The sequence below is a fragment of the Salvia miltiorrhiza genome, chromosome 2, assembly GCF_028751815.1.
Source record: "Salvia miltiorrhiza cultivar Shanhuang (shh) chromosome 2, IMPLAD_Smil_shh, whole genome shotgun sequence".
NCBI classification, from domain to species: Eukaryota; Viridiplantae; Streptophyta; class Magnoliopsida; order Lamiales; family Lamiaceae; genus Salvia; species Salvia miltiorrhiza.
Window position 1 is genome coordinate 12,902,733 of NC_080388.1, and position 16,587 is coordinate 12,919,319.

At 38.4% G+C, this 16,587-nt stretch overlaps 1 protein-coding gene across 2 annotated transcripts; it reads right to left on the bottom strand.

The window, feature by feature from the left end:
* Positions 1-11,256: 11,256 nt before the first annotated feature.
* LOC131011259 (putative MO25-like protein At5g47540) lies at positions 11,257-15,577 on the bottom strand. Of its 2 annotated transcripts, XM_057939045.1 has the most exons (11): positions 15,170-15,577; positions 14,671-14,832; positions 14,430-14,548; positions 13,987-14,061; positions 13,330-13,423; positions 12,761-12,820; positions 12,468-12,536; positions 12,184-12,282; positions 11,846-11,890; positions 11,654-11,756; positions 11,257-11,583 (listed from the first exon to the last, which is right to left on the bottom strand). In XM_057939045.1, exons 1-11 carry the CDS (start codon positions 15,293-15,295, stop codon positions 11,516-11,518), a joined length of 1,020 nt encoding a protein of 339 aa, XP_057795028.1. In that variant the 5' UTR covers positions 15,296-15,577; the 3' UTR covers positions 11,257-11,515. The 2 variants fall into 2 exon arrangements, with proteins under 2 accessions (XP_057795028.1, XP_057795027.1); XM_057939044.1 differs by lacking the exon at positions 11,846-11,890 and having other exon boundaries at positions 11,654-11,845; positions 15,170-15,560.
* Between the last annotated feature and the right edge of the window lie 1,010 nt (positions 15,578-16,587).

The following is a 16,587-nucleotide window of genomic DNA, read 5'->3' on the forward strand; positions in this document are numbered from 1 at the left end:
AATAGAATAATTTGGAAGGTTAGTGTACCACTGGAGGGCCGGTCCTGTCAGACTAGAACCGAACCCCTTACACATGCAGGCCTGCCTCAATTCACGAGGAATTGCGGCAGTGAACATCCTCTGCTTGTACTGAGCGATATGGTCGGTCGAATCCATCGTGCCGTCGAACATTTGCATGCTCGGGAAGCTAAACTTGATGGGCATCTCCACCAAGGCAATCTCATCCACAAAGGGGGAGTCGGCACAGCAGTTCTCCGAGCTCTTGTGGATAGATGCCGTGACACCAGGAATTCGCTGGAAAAATGCCTCCATTTCGGCCAATCTTATGGCCAGGGCCGGGTCCATGTTCGGATGGGTACTGGTCGTGCCTTGTTTGCTTGAGTTGATATGGAATGGTTGATCGGACGCGTTGTTATCTTGACTGGCTGTAATCGTTTGCCTTGAGATTCCGTCTGGCTGACACGTCAGGGTGTTGCGCACGTGATCACCTTCCAGTTGCCCTGGTGGTACTATTTGCACCTGGGTAGTGTCGGCCTGACCTGTCGAAAGAGATCGGCCCACTTCTCCTAGCGTTAAGTTGATCTGGGTTGGGGTTCCCATTACGGTTGTCCCGGCTGTCCCGGTTGTCCCGATCGTCCCAGATGTTCCAGTTGTCTTAGGTATCCCAGGTGTCTGGTCTAGGACCTGTGTTTCACCTACATTCACAAAAATAATACCCGTGTTAGGATGAATTACCTCAGATCCAGTGTTTCTTACTGAAGATGATGGATCGTCTGGGATGATCTCAGTTCCATGAGGGGTGAGAGGGATGTCCTCAATGTCCACCATGGAATTGACGGGGACTCGGAACCGCTCCGGATGGTGTGTTCGAATTGGCGGAGGAGTTTAGATCTGGGTGAGAGTGTTCAGTCGGGCTAGCAACTCTAGGTTTTGCTTCTCCAACATCAACCTACTCTCCTTTTCCTGGGCCATCTGGTCTATCAAAGCATTGAGCTTCGCGTTCATCTCCACCTGGGCTAGCAGTTCCAACTGCGACGGAGCGCCGGTCGCGTCACATGTTTCGTTTTGGGTATTCATAGTAAATCTCAACAGTTGCTCGGGATGCTCAATTGCTAGGGCCCCACGGTGGGCGCCAAATTGTTGGGGATACGTCCAACAACTACGGATAAGGACGTCGGGGTCGTCCTGGACGGTGGGCACTAGCAACCTGAAACCACAGACACGTTAGAACCCTTCTAGGAACACCGGTGGGGGTGTCGATGGAAGGGCCTCCGACGCTCAAGTCAGTAACAGTACAAGAAATCGTATTGAAAAGAGTTGAAATATATTAAAAAGAAAGACTAGATCGGATCGATCGGGTCGGTGGATCAGAGAGTCGTTCAGCGATCAGCCGGGGTCGCCGGGGCGTCCTAGATCAACTGCACGTTGGGATCTCCTAGATTGAGAGCGTGGAGGCGGAGTAGTGCGCGTGAGGAGAGAAGGCGGAGAGGATGTGTTAGAGCGTGAATGACTGGATGCGCCGAGTGACCTAGTTGGTTTTCTTATATAGTATGGCGTCTTGACGGCTAGGATTTTTCCGGGACGTCCGTGAAACCCTAGTTGTTCCGATATTTCTGGGATCGTATTATCCCCCTCCTTCTCCTCCCAGTCGCTGCCCCTTGTAGGGTTTAGTGCGGGTGGGCCTTAATAACTTGGCGTATGGGCCGAATTAATTTAGAATTAACTCGATTTTTGGACTGGACTAATTATTTGGACTACGATATTTATTTAAATGAGCTATACGAATTTTTCCCATTACACAAGCTAGTCATTAGTGGAAGCGAAAGACATCGTGGAACCCTAGCCTCAGCTCAGCCCCGTCTGCACCAATCGGTACCTGAAAATATTTGAAAATGTATTGGGTTGAGTACTAATATACTCAGTGGGCATGAGTTTTTAAAACATTTTATGAAATAATTAAAGCAGTTTATCCAATATCACAATCATAACTCAAAAGGTTTTAAAACAAAAATCCACTTCTAAGCATGATAAAACTTTCTTTTTAAGTGGCGCGCCATGTAACATTTGATTGTTAATCGCTGCTTATGATCCCACGTCTGTAATCACCGTCGGATCGCTTACTGCTGCTTAAGTGAACCCGGGACGCTACCCAGACGGAACACATAATCATATGTGCTTTGTAACTTGTCCAGAGCACCCTTATAACGCCTGCTTAGCTCGTTAGTGCACGATGGCGATCAACCCATCGAGCCGCTAACCTTGTGTACACAATCCTCATTTAACGTGTTAGGCCAAATGAGAATCTCGATCGATGCTTATGCAAGCATTAAACAGTACAGAACGTACATAAAAACATTATATTGGATAAACAAACATTTTCATGAAATATCAGAGTTTATATAACTCAAAATAGATTTTAGCAAAATAAAGCCCACCTCGAAGTGGAGATTCAGTGCTTGCTTTGCTTGAAGCTCTACTGGCCTTGGTTACTCGAACCTACAAGAAATCTATTCTTAAATAGGTCTCGAGGTGGTATTCTAACTTCTAAATAAAATAAAATAAAATAAAAATGAGAATTGCTAATTATTGATACACTTGTCGGGATGATAAAATAAAAGTTCAATAATCTTTTTGAGTGAATCCATAAACATTTAATACATAATTAATAATTTAATAAATATAATTAATAATAAATTTAAAACTTATAAAATAATTAATAATTTAATTAAAATATTAAAATTAATCTTGAGAAAATTTAATTTGCACGCCAATCAGTAATTAAAGCCAGGGTGATTCTATTCATAGCCCCCATTTCACTCTCTATAGCCTCTATTTAAAATAATAATATAAATTAATTTTGAATTTACAATTTTGTCCTATACTATAACCGTGAATCTCTTCGAATCTCTTCAAATCTCTCACTGAAATTGTTCTTTTGCGACGTGAACCGATCAACAAAGCTCACATGGCCACGCCCAGCACTTTCATGATTCGAACCTGAGCCCTCCATCTTTATGTACAAGCAACAACTCACTAGCTTTCTAAATTGAAGTTACATGATCATATTGATGAAGAATTAATAGGATGGAAAGTGCTACAGCTTTAAAAAATACACAAAAAATATTGGAAGAAAAAGTAAATATTTTTGTTATAATAGCTATGATTGTGAAGGTTGTGAAAGAATGAGAAGTGGGTCTAGAATAAGAGAGAGCGCAGATTGGACGTTGGGAGATTGATGAGTGAAATCTCGCAGCTGCCGACGCCATGTTCAGATCGAAATTCAGAGACAAATCATTAACTTATCGGAATTGGTTGGGTAATTTGGTCGAACAGGTGGTGGGCATGATTGGATTACATTAAGAACACAAGATAAAACTTTGTGTTGATGGAGTTGAGTTGGGAAAAATAATTCGATAATGAAAAAAGTTGTTGAATACAAATTTGAGGAATATAAAAAATATATCTTAAGCTGAGTCTTCTGACATTGATCGGTGAGAACCTTGAAAATCCCACCTAAAATGAAATCATTAACTAATTATCCAAGGTATTAATGCAAGAGGTCTTCCTTGATCAATTTATGTAAATTCAAAAACAAAGAGCCTGCAGTAGCCTCCTCTGTTTTCCTCTTCCACTCCATTATTCCTCGCCACTTTCTTATGAAAGTGATAGAAGAACATGATCAAAAAAGTTATAATAGTCGAAAAGAAGAAAATAAGAGTCTAAAAATTGATGAGCAGATTATTTACAGATTTTTGAGGGCTAAAGTCACGTTAAAAAAAAAAGATATGGGGCTAAGGGGTAAAATAGTCTATATATAAAATATTTTTAATATTTTAATAAATAAGGGGCTACATAGAGTAAAATAGAGGCTATGAATAGAATCACCCTTAAAGCCAAAGGAAATAATTTAAAGAAAAGCCTGCTATGCTTTACTAAGGCCCAAGTATAAATATATACACTGAGCCCATCTATTCATTAAATTCGGCCCATTTGAAAACTTGAGCCCAACAGATTTTAAAGAAAATCAGCCTATCATTTAATTAACAGGGAGCCCAAAAACAAATCAAATAAGAAAAGCCCTAAAAGAAATAGAAAATCTGAAAATTTAAAACAAAGCTCTCTCTTTCTCTCTATCGGTTCTCTCTGCATCTTTCCAGAATTTTCTTTTTCTCTCTCCAAGAACCACCGCCTCTTCTCCCTCCACAGATCCGCCGCCGCCGCCTGCTCCAACCTCGGCGAGAGTCGCCGGCTCCGAGGTCTCCCTCACTCATCGCCTTCTCTCTCTCACCATACCCTCTCGCTCACCACCTTCCCATCTGTCTCTCTCTCTCTATCTCTCTTTTTCTCTCTAGCGTACCTGGCGGCAGACGGCCAAGGAAGGAACGTCGCAGCCGCCGCTGCCGCTCGCCTTCCTTCATCTCTCTCTCGCGATTCTGGCAGCAGAAGGCCAAGGAGGGCAGCCGATGCTGCTTCTCCGTTTTCACCGCGACCGGCGGTGCCTAGCCTTTAGCTGCGCCGCCTTGCTCCGACTTCGTCTGCCTTGACAGCCCGACGTCGAGCTCGGACAGCCCCCACCTCTCTCTCTCATCGTTTCATCAACTCTCACTCACCGGGGAAACAAAAAGAAATTTCAGATGTAAAGATTTGAGTTTTGGTGTTTTGAGTTTCTGAAATTATGCTTGAGTTGTCTTCTGTCAAGGATCTAAGAATAGCACATCCTATTTGAGAATAATTTTCTGGTAGGTTCGAGTAATCAAGAGCAGTAGAGCTTTAAGCAAAGCAAGCACTGAATCTTCACTTCGAGGTGGGCTTTATTTTGCTAAAATCTATTTTGAGTTATATAAGATCTGATATTTTATGAAAACTAGTACATCCATCCGTGCGATGCACGACGAGTATCAAAATTAAACGACATATTTAAATAAATAAATATAAATATTAAATATAATCAAAATATATGAAAATACTGCCTCCGTCCCTGAAATAAGTTCCTCTTTGGGGACGACACGGGTTTTAAGGAAAAGTTGTAAAGTGCATTGATAGTGGAAAAAAATGTGTTATAATTAGTATTGAGAGTGGTGAAAAGGTGATAAGGTGAAAAAGTGATATAATTAGTATTGATAGTGGTGAAAAAGTGAAAAGTAAGAATAAATAAAGTATTATTAGTGGTGGGATAGTTGTCCAAAAATAGAAAGAAAGAAAGATGAACTTATTTGGGGGACGTCCCAAAAAAGAAAAAGAGGAATTTATTTCAGGGATGGATGAAGTATAAATTATTTACTCCATCCGTCCCACGAATCTTGACATGTTTGGATTCGGCACGGGATTTAAGGAGTTGTAGATTAGTGTTTTAAGTGTGTAGTTAATAAAATATAAAAGTGATAAAGTAGGAGAGAGAATATAACAATTATTACCAAAATGGAAACGTGTCAAGATTCGTGGGATGGAGGGAGTGCTCAATAAAAAATCTGAATTTAAAAATAAATAAATTTTTACACGTTTATATAAGATATAATGATAATTATAATTATTAGTAATATAAACATTTTATATAATCTTAAGATAAATACAAAGTAAAATATGTTTTCAACTATAACAAAAGCAATATTTGTATTGTGTTTATATGATCTATATTTATGTATGTGACTTCAAATCTCATAACTTTATGGAAAATATGTATTTTTAAATTTAAAAATCACTATTTATGAAAATGTTATAGATTCAATCGCAAAACTATTCAGTCATGAATTTTCGTTTTATATAATGATGTTGTTTTAGTCATGCATTTGCTAAATTAATTGCCATGTAATTTTATTTATTATTGTACTAATGCCATTGTTATATTTTAATCATTAGCTCACACTTAATTTAAAAGATTTGGTTCACAGTTAAATTAAATTAATTGTCCACACTTAATATAAAAAAATGTAGTCACTTAAAAGTTCAAATATATTATTGCTAAAAGTTCATATTTAAATAGTTAAATATCCCAATTTTATTTAAAATAAAATAAAAATAAGTACACATACAAATATATTTATGTTAAAAGTTCATAGTTAAATAGCCTAAATTTAATTTAAAATGTCAAAAATAGTAAAAAAAATAATTAAAATTAATCAACAAAATGGCAAAACATAATTTATGGTCAAATTTAATCAATATATTTACGGTATAATGGGCTATAATTAGGAGTATTTACGTAAAATCTTTGAAGTTTTACTTGGGTATACGAAATAAAGTTATTTTTAATTCATCTAAAATAGTTGTGGTCGTTCCTAAAAAAATACTTACGGTCATTTCACATGATTTTTTCACTGATCCAAACTATACAAAAGCCCACAAAAGCCCACAATTTTTGCCAGAAAGAAAAGGACCCACGATTCTTTTAGTCATGCTCAGACCGGCAAATACAAAATAAAAGCCCTAATTCAATTATATTTCACCCATTCCGACCATCCCAATCCAGCGCCGCTTCGTCGTCTTCTTGTTCATCTTCTTCTTATTTTATGCGTCAAGGAGAGCAAGTGAGCAACAACAGCAGAGAGAATATTATTTCAACAGAGAATAAGGAAGATCTGGCAACCACCGCACTGAAGAAATTGTTGCCGCCTCTCGCCGAATTGACGATTAAGAGGGCCGATCTAACTGCTGGAGGAGATTCTGTACCGAAAAGGTCTCGCTGGCGGTCGAGCCGCCTTCGTTCATGGTTTCACTGTGCTATAGTTCCTTTTTCTTTTTTATTTTTATAAAAATTTTGCCTTTCGTGTAATATATGTGTGATAAATATCAGTGGAAGTTGTTGATGTTCAATATTATGCATAATTAAGGAAATATTGTGGAGATCAAACATCTTTTAATCGAAAAAATGAGATCTGATATTTGAACATAATTGTTGATTTGAAGATGTTGAATGAATTTATCCGTGTGTATGCTGAATTCTGCTTCTTCTTTTCTTAGATCAATCCCACGTTCATCAATCCACGTTTATTTGAACATGTCTACAATTTTGAAATTAAAAAGATAACTGTCAAAATATTTGCCGGGAATTTATTACCGTTAAACTCCTGCTTTATATTATATATAGATGTTTGTTTATCAAATATAAATATTTTTATGTACATTCTATATTGTTTAATGCTTGCATAAGAATCGATCGAGATTCTCATTTGGCTTAAGACGTTAAATGATGATTGTGTATACAAGGTTACTGGCTCGATGGGTTGATCACCATCGTGCACTAACAAGCTAAGCAGGCGTTATAAGGGTGCTCCTGGACACGTTCCAAAGCACATATGATGATGTGTTCTGTCTGGGTAGCGTCCCGGGTTCACTTAAGCAGCGGTAAGCGATCCGACGGTGGTTATAGACCCAGGATCATAAGCAGCGTGTAACAATCGAACATTACATGGCGCGCCACTTAAAAAGAAAGTTTTATCATGCTTAGAAGTGGATTTTTGTTTTAAAACCTTCTGAGTTATGATTGTGATATTGGATAAACTGCTTTAATTATTTCATAAAATCTTTTAAAAACTCATGCCCACTGAGTATATTAGTACTCAACCCAATATATTTCAAATATTTTCAGGTACCGGTTGGTGCAAACGGGGCTGAGTTGAGGTTAGGGTTCCATAATGTCTTTCGCTTCCACTAATGACTAGCTTGTCATTTCGTCTCAAATCCCTAAACTGAGACTTCTATTATGTGGTACAATATTATCTTGTTGGGCTTGGATTCTTAACCCGTATTTCTATTAATGAAACTATCATGGATTATGATCAGAGTTACGAAACTAAACTTATGCGATCCTATGAGTTTGATTATTGTCATTTGATTGACATCACTAATAAATGTCTTTTATTTTGTCTCCTTTCATTTTATCTCTTCGAATTATGAATAACCAATTTGAAGGGTAAATCGCCAAGTCCAATTTGTTTTTTTTGTTTTTTTTTTTAATTTTTTTAAATTTAATTAGAGTGGCCCCACTCCAAAGGTTAAATTAAAAAAAAATTAAAATCACCCACAAACCACCATCTTTCCTCTTCCGCCGCCGCTCCCCCTCCAACCCGCTCTCCTCCCCCACCAAATCTGCATCAGTCGACCCGTCGTCGTCTTTGCCACCTCAAAAACTCTCTCTAGGCGTCGTCGTCATTTGTGTCCCCCATTTTCAGGAAACCCAGAACCCATCAATTGTTTCATCTCACATTCACAGAGAAAGCTCTGCTTTTCTTCTCTAAAATAAAGAGGTAAAATGCTTCAAAAACCTCAATCAAACCACCTAAAGATATACAATCAAACAACAACCAACCATCAATTTTAGATGTAAAAATCTGTGCTGGGAGCAAGCAAGATTACTGGTATTGGATCAGATTTCCAGAAGGAAAATCCCTCATTTTCCAACCCTCTGCACCGCTAGAATTCGACTACATAAGGTGGAGGGATGATCGACGGTGGCGTGATGACTCCTGCTGCCCGTTGGTCGAGAGAGAAGGAGGAGGCGCTGTTGTCAGTGGAAGAAGAAGGCAGCGGCGCTGCTGTCTCCGGTGAACGGCGTCGAAAAAGATAGGGAGACGCAGGGATTGTAGGCGGCAGCGGCCCCTCGCGGTTGTTGGCCGAAGCAAAGGATGAGGAAGATGGTGGCAGTCCTGCTGCTGCTTTCGTCGCCGGCAAACAATGATGGCGGTGGCAAGTGACGTCGCATATAAGGGAAAAGAAAACTTAGGATTTCTGATATTTGGAAATTTTTTGTGATTAGAGAGGGAACACAGATGGAATTTTCTAGAGTTTGAGATTTGGAGATAAGGCGGAGGTGGTGGCCGGCTAAAGAGTTGGCCGCTGGCGTTGCCGGTGGTCTGGTAGTGGGTGGTGGAAAGGAGAGAGAGAGAGAGAGAGAGAGAGAGCTGGCCGCTAGCGTTGCTGGTAGAGGGTGGTGGAGAGGAGAGAGTGAGAGAGAGTTGGGGCCCACCTGAATTAAAAATAAAAAAATATTTTTTTTCTAACCGCGTTAACGTCCGTTAAGTGGCGGGGAATTTGGTGCGATTTTGCCACGTTGAGCTAGTGGGCAGCTTTGACCCTGACTATAGGGTGCTGTACGCGATAGGGACGTCATTGATAGGAGAAATTTGGTACTTAACCCTTACAAATATTAAACTGTAATTCAGTCATCTATCCCACATATATCTCTATATAATCTCTCTATGTTTTAGACATTTGAATCAAAATTTTGGTTGGAAAATTTGTATTGTTTCTATCCCAAAAGAGTATGTTTAGAGAGTGTTTGGCTAAGCTGATTTTAAAGAGCTTATAAGCTCTTGTAGCTTATAAGATGTACTCCCTCCGTCCCGCGAGTCTTGACACGTTTGGGTTCGGCACGGGAATTAAGGAGTTGTAGATTAGTGTTTTAAGTGTGTAATTAATAAAGTATAAAATTGATAAAGTAGGAGAGAGAAGGTAATAAAAGTGATAAAGTAGGAGGGAGAATATAATAAAGGTGATAAAGTAGGAGAGAGAATGTAATAATTATTACCCAAAAAGGAAACGTGTCAAGACTCATGGGACGGCCCAAAAAGGAAAACGTGTCAAGATTCGTGGGACGGAGGGAGTAGTTCCTTAAGAGCTTATAAGTTGCTAAAGTGTTTGAATAATTGAACTTATAAGCTAGAGAGAGAATTTTTAGTTAGGGAAAGAAAATATTTGTTAGAGAGAGAAAATCGAAGATAAATTAAATTAGAATGATATATGATGAAAATAAAAACTCATAGTTAAATTATTTTTGTAAAATGAGTATTTCTTATAAGATAATGAGAAAATAAGTTGGGGTGGAGAAACTTATTTTTTGGAGAGTTCATAAGCTCTTATAGCTTATTTTTACAGCTTATAAGCTTTTTAAAAGCTTATTTTACCAAACACTTTGAAAGAGCTTATAAGCTCCTAAACAACTTATAAGTTATGTTCAAGAACTTATAAGCTCAAGTAAATAGCCTCTTAGTTTGTTTGACACAAATTTTAATAAATATTAGGTGAGTGAAGAAAGGAGTCCACTTTTATTGTATTGTAAGATAAAAATTATTGGGTTAACGGTGAGATCATGTTCAAAACGCATAATTTTGTGGGATGTACGAAAAAAGAAAAGTACGCATACTCTTCTAGGACTGAGGTAGTATAATTTCAGTATTTATTTTGATTGATATAAATATATTTACCCTAACTCTTTATATATACATATACAAATTAAGTATCAAAAACACCCCTAACATCTCCAGCAAAAAATAAATATGTCTCTAATGTTCATAAATTAGGGTAAATATGTCCTCCAACTAAAGGGGAGTTAAAAATCGTTAGACAGAGGGACTTATTTGCCTCACTTTGTGAACATTAAAGATTTAGCTATGCAAAACATAACATTATAGAACTATTTACTTTTTGTTGTAAACGTTAAGGAATAGGGCTGGCAATTTTGGACACTTCATGAAAGTACGATACGGACCCGCACGAAATTAATGATTTAGTGTCAAGCCTTATCAGGTTCGTGTCTTGATTGGATCGATCAAAAACAGATTCGTGTCAAGTTCGTGTGAGATTCATGTCGAGTTCGCCTAACCTGATAGAATTAATATTATTATTTTTATTAAATATTATTTTAATTCTTATTTTAGAGTTAAGGTCTTTTACTTTTTGGTGACTTTTTTTTTTTCGAATCTCATCATTTGTTTTGCCACCAAGAAACACAAAATTTGTGCCATTTATGTATGTTTGTTGGCTGAGGTTCTGGATCGTGTTATGTGAACACGATTCAAATTATGTTGCTATTGTTCTCGTGTCGTGTTCATGTTGAGCAACTTTTTAACAGGTTGTATTCGTGTTTGACCTTATCGTGCTGTGTCGACCCCATAACCACCCTCGACACGCACGATTTTTCAGCCCTAGTTAAGAATGTATTTAATATTTAACCCTTCATTTAAAACGACCGCATTTAGAAGAAGTTAAGAGTTGTGTCATTTTGACCGTCAACCAATTTAGCCACGTTAGGAACTTCGAAAAACAGATCGATATCAATTTGGAGGAAAATTAATTTCGTGCAAAAAATCAAACAAGCACTAATTACGTGTATTTAAATTAAAATTGATTCTAAACAAAAATGCTAAAAGTTCATATATTTACACGCAAATGGCCCTGAAAAATCATAGCAGTCACCTAAAGTGCTAGTTTTTGTGTGAGCGTGTTTATGTGAACCTAAAAAAAAAGGATAAAGAGTAAATAAGCAGCAAAAGAATGGGAAGACCACTTAATAATGCGGTTCTGAAATGCAAAGAACACGGTGCATAAAACATGACTATGCCTCATGAAATAGCTAGTAAAAGATTCACCTTATTCGCTCCTCTCCACAAATACTTTTGTGTGCTCAACAATAAAATCTAGGTTACAGCTCAAGTAAACGCCATAACCCAAATTTCAGAAGGCTTTTCATTAAAATAAACTGAAAACATAGGAAGTGCCAGCCAAGATTTTGTCCTGGTCGTTAATGGGGTTTAAGGGCTGAAATTTCTCTGATAACTTGTGATTTATCAGAATCAAATTGTTCATCCTCTGCAACAGGCAATATGTTGAGTTAGAGTGACAAAAGAAAAAACTCACGATTATCGACTTGGCTCCTCACCTTTCTCGTTGTTAAGACCAGCGATAAGTCGAAGAAGTTTGCTTCTATTCGCCACCAGGATATTAACGATATCCGGGGGTTTGTTCTGATTGGCTGCAAATAACTGGCCATATGATGCTGAATCAGAACATGAAACAGGGAAAACCATTCACCTAATTTCCCATGAGCTTCGATCAACTTCAGAAATGGTACCTTAAAAACATGAAATGCTTCAATCTGAATACTCTTGCTCGACTCCTGGCACACGAAAATATTTAAGAGAAGTGCATGAGTTTAAACTTTAAAATTAACACGATCATATCACAATATTCAATTCAGATGATTACAAGAGCACCGAGCGTTACACTACATTTATTTCTGCAATTTTATTTATTTATGTAGGGCCCGAAGCTAGATTTCATGCAGATGATCTTATTACTGAGCACAGCAAAGCCAGTTCATATAAACCCCATGAATTTGTGGCTGAGTTTTCCACATTTAAAAAAATATAATGCCTAGTCATTCTTAAATGGCAGAGAAGACGATCATACTCTCAGAAGATTCATTAGGATCCTTAGGTTGTCCCTCGAGCTAACATATCGAATCATCACTGCCGAATTTGAACGATCAAGCAATATATCACCCAACAGCTGAAAGAAGTATATAACAAAATTAGAACTTACCACCAATTCAAACAAAAAGAAATTTAGTAGGAATGGCATGCAACAAATATACTTGAAACTTGAAAGTTTTCCTTTCCAATTTGGGGAGTAAAAAAATTGTTTCAATACATCAATAGTCCAATAAAAAATAAAGGATAGAGAATAACCATTACCTTGACAGCTTGCCTTCTAGTGATATAATTAGTAGATACAAGCAATCTCGAGTTGTAATCCGCAAAGAACTAGCAAGAAAACGATCCAACATATCAGAAAGTGTTACTCATTAAGGTATTCTAAATCAACATCATCTCATTCTATGAAATTTAAATGATTAAATCATTACTCAAACTGAAATAGTGTTGTTTCACTTATTATTACTTGACACAAATCATCAAGAGATATGGGAGAATAACTCATACATACATAACATAGAATGTTAGTGAAAGAAGAAGCAAAGTATACTGACCCACTCATCATTTTTAGATAGAAAATCAGCGACAGTTGACTTATGCCTCGTCAATAGTTCCTATAACAAGAGATATAAATATGTGAATGTCAGAATCAGTGCACGGAACAAGTACAATGAGGAAAGAGCACAAAACATCACCTATAAGGTCATGACCAATTTTGCACCTCTATCACAACTCATAAGTATCTAACTGAAATTATATGCTCAAGATGTTTTAACTGTAGACTCCCCTTCCATATGGCATGATTATAGAAGCATACAAGAATGAGTAACACTACTCATATTTCTAGTGCTACATTCCAATACTTTTAACTGTACAAGCAATAATTTTATAGAACCTCTTAATGTTATTCCTCCCTTTTGAAAGGGTGAGAATGAGATACCAAGGTACGAATCTCAACCCCAACTAAAAGAAAAAGTTATGAGGCTCATAAAAATTGAAACCAACATGCGACAACCAGTTTAACAGAAGACTTCGGATCATATAGCATGAAGATGAACCAACAATTTTCTAAAGGAACTAGTAAATAAATTTTATGGTTTACTTATTAGTTTGAATGCATAACCTTGAACGTGGCAGCAGCATCAGAAGCAATGTCAAAATTTGGGAGTTGTATATACTCAAAAAATTTCTTCATATGCTCTGAATCCAAAATGTACCTTTAGACCCAAAGAAGAATCTAGAATTAGTAAGCCAAGTTTTCACATACACAGCAACCAACATTAAATGCAAAGACTAAAGGTAAACATGAAACTAGTACTAATATTTCAGCTGCTTAATAAAGTACACATAAGTGCTGCATCTGAAGGTGCGGAAACTTTTAGGTCATTAAATCAGTGGATAACAGTCCAAATGATTTTCTAAACTACAAAAACTAGGATTTTTATAAGAAACACAAGAATCACTCATCAAGTTAGAACATCCATATATCTGGTAACAGAGGCAAGGGTATGAAAGGAGATTGGTTTGTCTTCTCTAAGATCTTGGTTGTGAAGTTATGAACATGATAAATATGAGGAGAAATACAAGACGAAAGGAAGGATCATTCCAGCATATTCTATCTAGTACATCTGTTTCAGTGCAACTTTACAATATCAAAAAGGTATAGCCAATTTCTCTTACTTGCGAGATCAATTATCTCTACATTATGCTACGGGCGTTTAATAGCATTTAGAAAATCAGTCTGAAATAATCATCAAGGAAAACTCAATAATCAACTTACTTTGCAACACATTGGTGGCGTATGCACTCCCTCAACATCGCACCATAATGTAAAGCCAGATCGTTATTCTCGTAACTGTTGACCACCAGCAAAGATATAGTCAAGTCAGTGCTGATTAAAAATATACTTTTTAACAATTAGAAGAAGAAATACGCACTATTAAAAACCCAAATGGCACTTTTTGAGCATGAAACCAAACTAAGAGCATTTTTTTTCTGACTAGAGTTAGGGAGGTTTAAAATTTTCTCTAATTAAGTTGTCATATATTTTCAAATTTCAAATGTTTTATCTAAGTAGGTTAAGAATCAAATCTGTTAGAATTTCTTATGTTGTAGTATAATATAATTTTCTAATTCTCTGAGTTCTCAAAACCTCATTTCCATCGTAGAGTCATTTCAAAATACCAATCAAAAGCCCAGACAAAACCATCCATATAGCCTTACCCGGCTATCAAGATGTCCATGAGAACTAAGTTCTTTTCCAAGTATTCACAAGCAATCAACCTCGATTGTAGTCTTTGCCCCTGCAGGTTTGCGACAATCTGTGTAGCATGTTTTCGAGTCTGCAAGAGATTATCTAGTACTCATAACAATCATCCATTGAGTTATCCGGTAAAGATGGCATAGTATTTTTCGATGCTAAACACTTTGTAATCTGCAAAAGTAAAAGTATTCTTCAATTTACCTCAAAGTTCAACTTGGGAAGACATGTAATAAGCAAACGAAGAGTGTCTTCCCTAAAGAACTCTTGTGTCAATTGTGCACAAGCTTCTAATACAGGCTTGGAATCACTGTCTCCATAAAGTATATGTTTCAGATCCCGGATAACTTTGCTCAACTCCATCATCTACACGCATTAAATAGGAAAAGAGAGACGAGTGAGGTTAAACTACCAATAAAACCTGATTCAATAAACACTAAAGGACGGTTTACTTTTAAGGATTAGCTAAAATATACTAATCCATAGTTTACTGAGATGGACCGGGAGTTTGGGATGTCTCAATTTCACACCTCGACATAAATGCGGAAAATAAAATGCAGAAACAGTATAATCTACAAGTTTCTCTACAAAATTGGACAATAATATCATATCAATATCAATTGAGATTAATCATCACCACGTCAAATAACAATACCATATCAAGAAATTCACGAAACTAATGCACGAGGGAGAAGAAGGAAACCTTCTCGTCGCGCTTGGCGTCCTTGATTTCGGGGGCGGCACGGTCGGCAAATATGAGCAGATCGCGCGTGTGGCGCACCAATTCTGCGGGGGTCTTGGGCTTGGGCTTGAAAAAACCCTTCATCATGCCGTCACTTTTCCGGCAGCGGGCCCACCGCTCCTCCGCCGTTTGCCTCCGCACTCTTAATTTCGGCGATCTATCTTTTGCCCTTCAGTGACAGGCATTCTTAGCTACGGTTAATCTCTATCAATTCCGGCGAATTCACATGTTCAGATAATACTTTCCCCGGGAATTTTGGGGCGGATCATGATCGAGCGAGCAAGAATCAGGTTGATGAGACAACAATAGCTTATATGTGCATGTGACTACACGCCTTTATTATCTTTATACTAGTTACTAGTTACTCCCTCCGTCCCGTTAATGAAGTCCCCTTTCTTTTGGGCACGGGTATTTAGGAGAGTAGTATTAAGAAAAAAGTTGTATGGCCCACATATTTATGGGTTTGTTAATTAAATTTTAAGCATGGTTAATAGTCCTCTTCCATTTGTTGTTGCCGGTGGTGGGCGAGCAGCCGGAATAGTGAATGCCGCCGGTGCGAGTCGCCGGAACAGTGAACAGAGAAGAGAGCTTATGAATACCACAACTTCTAAACACCAAAACATCATAATTTCGATACAGTGATACAGTGAGACAGAGGAGAGAAATCTTTCAATTATGAACACCAAAACACAAATCAAAAAATGGAAATCTTTCAATTTCTGAAATTAAAACAACAAAAATAAAAAAACTAACAATTATGAACACCAAAACACCACCATCTCTCGGCCGACGGCGAGAGGTGGTGGGCGAGAGCCGGAGGCGGAGGGCAGCGACAGTTGCGGCGGCGCAAGGGTGGAGGCGAGCCCTAATTTCTGGAAAAAAAAAAAAGAGTAGGAGAGAGGAGGCAGCCGAGGGCGAGAGGTGGTGGGCGAGAGCCGGAGGCGGAGGACAACGGCTGCTGCGGCGGCGCAAGGGTGGAGGCGAGGCTAATTTTGGGCGAGCCCTAATTTCTGGAAAAGAAAAAAAAAAGAGTTGGAGAGAGGATGTGGGAGGTGGGAGATGCCCCTCAAGCTTCGATTTCCGGCGTCCGCCCCTCAAGCTTCGATTCACGCTCCTCAAGCTTCGATTCACGCTCCTCCGCTGGTCGTAGGGGAAGGAAGGCCGGTGGCGTGAGGGAAGGAAGGCCGGCGGCGAGCCTTGTTTCAGAGAGAAAAGGCGAGGAGAGAGAGAGAGAGGGGAAAGGAGGGAGGCGGTGAAATTGGGGGTTGGGTGGAGACCCTCGCCGCTGCTGAGGGGCCGGCGAGTCGCCGCCCTTATTCCTGCTGAGAGGCGGTGGAGGCGGCGAGGCGGTGGAAGGTGGAGGCGGCGAGGCGGTGAAA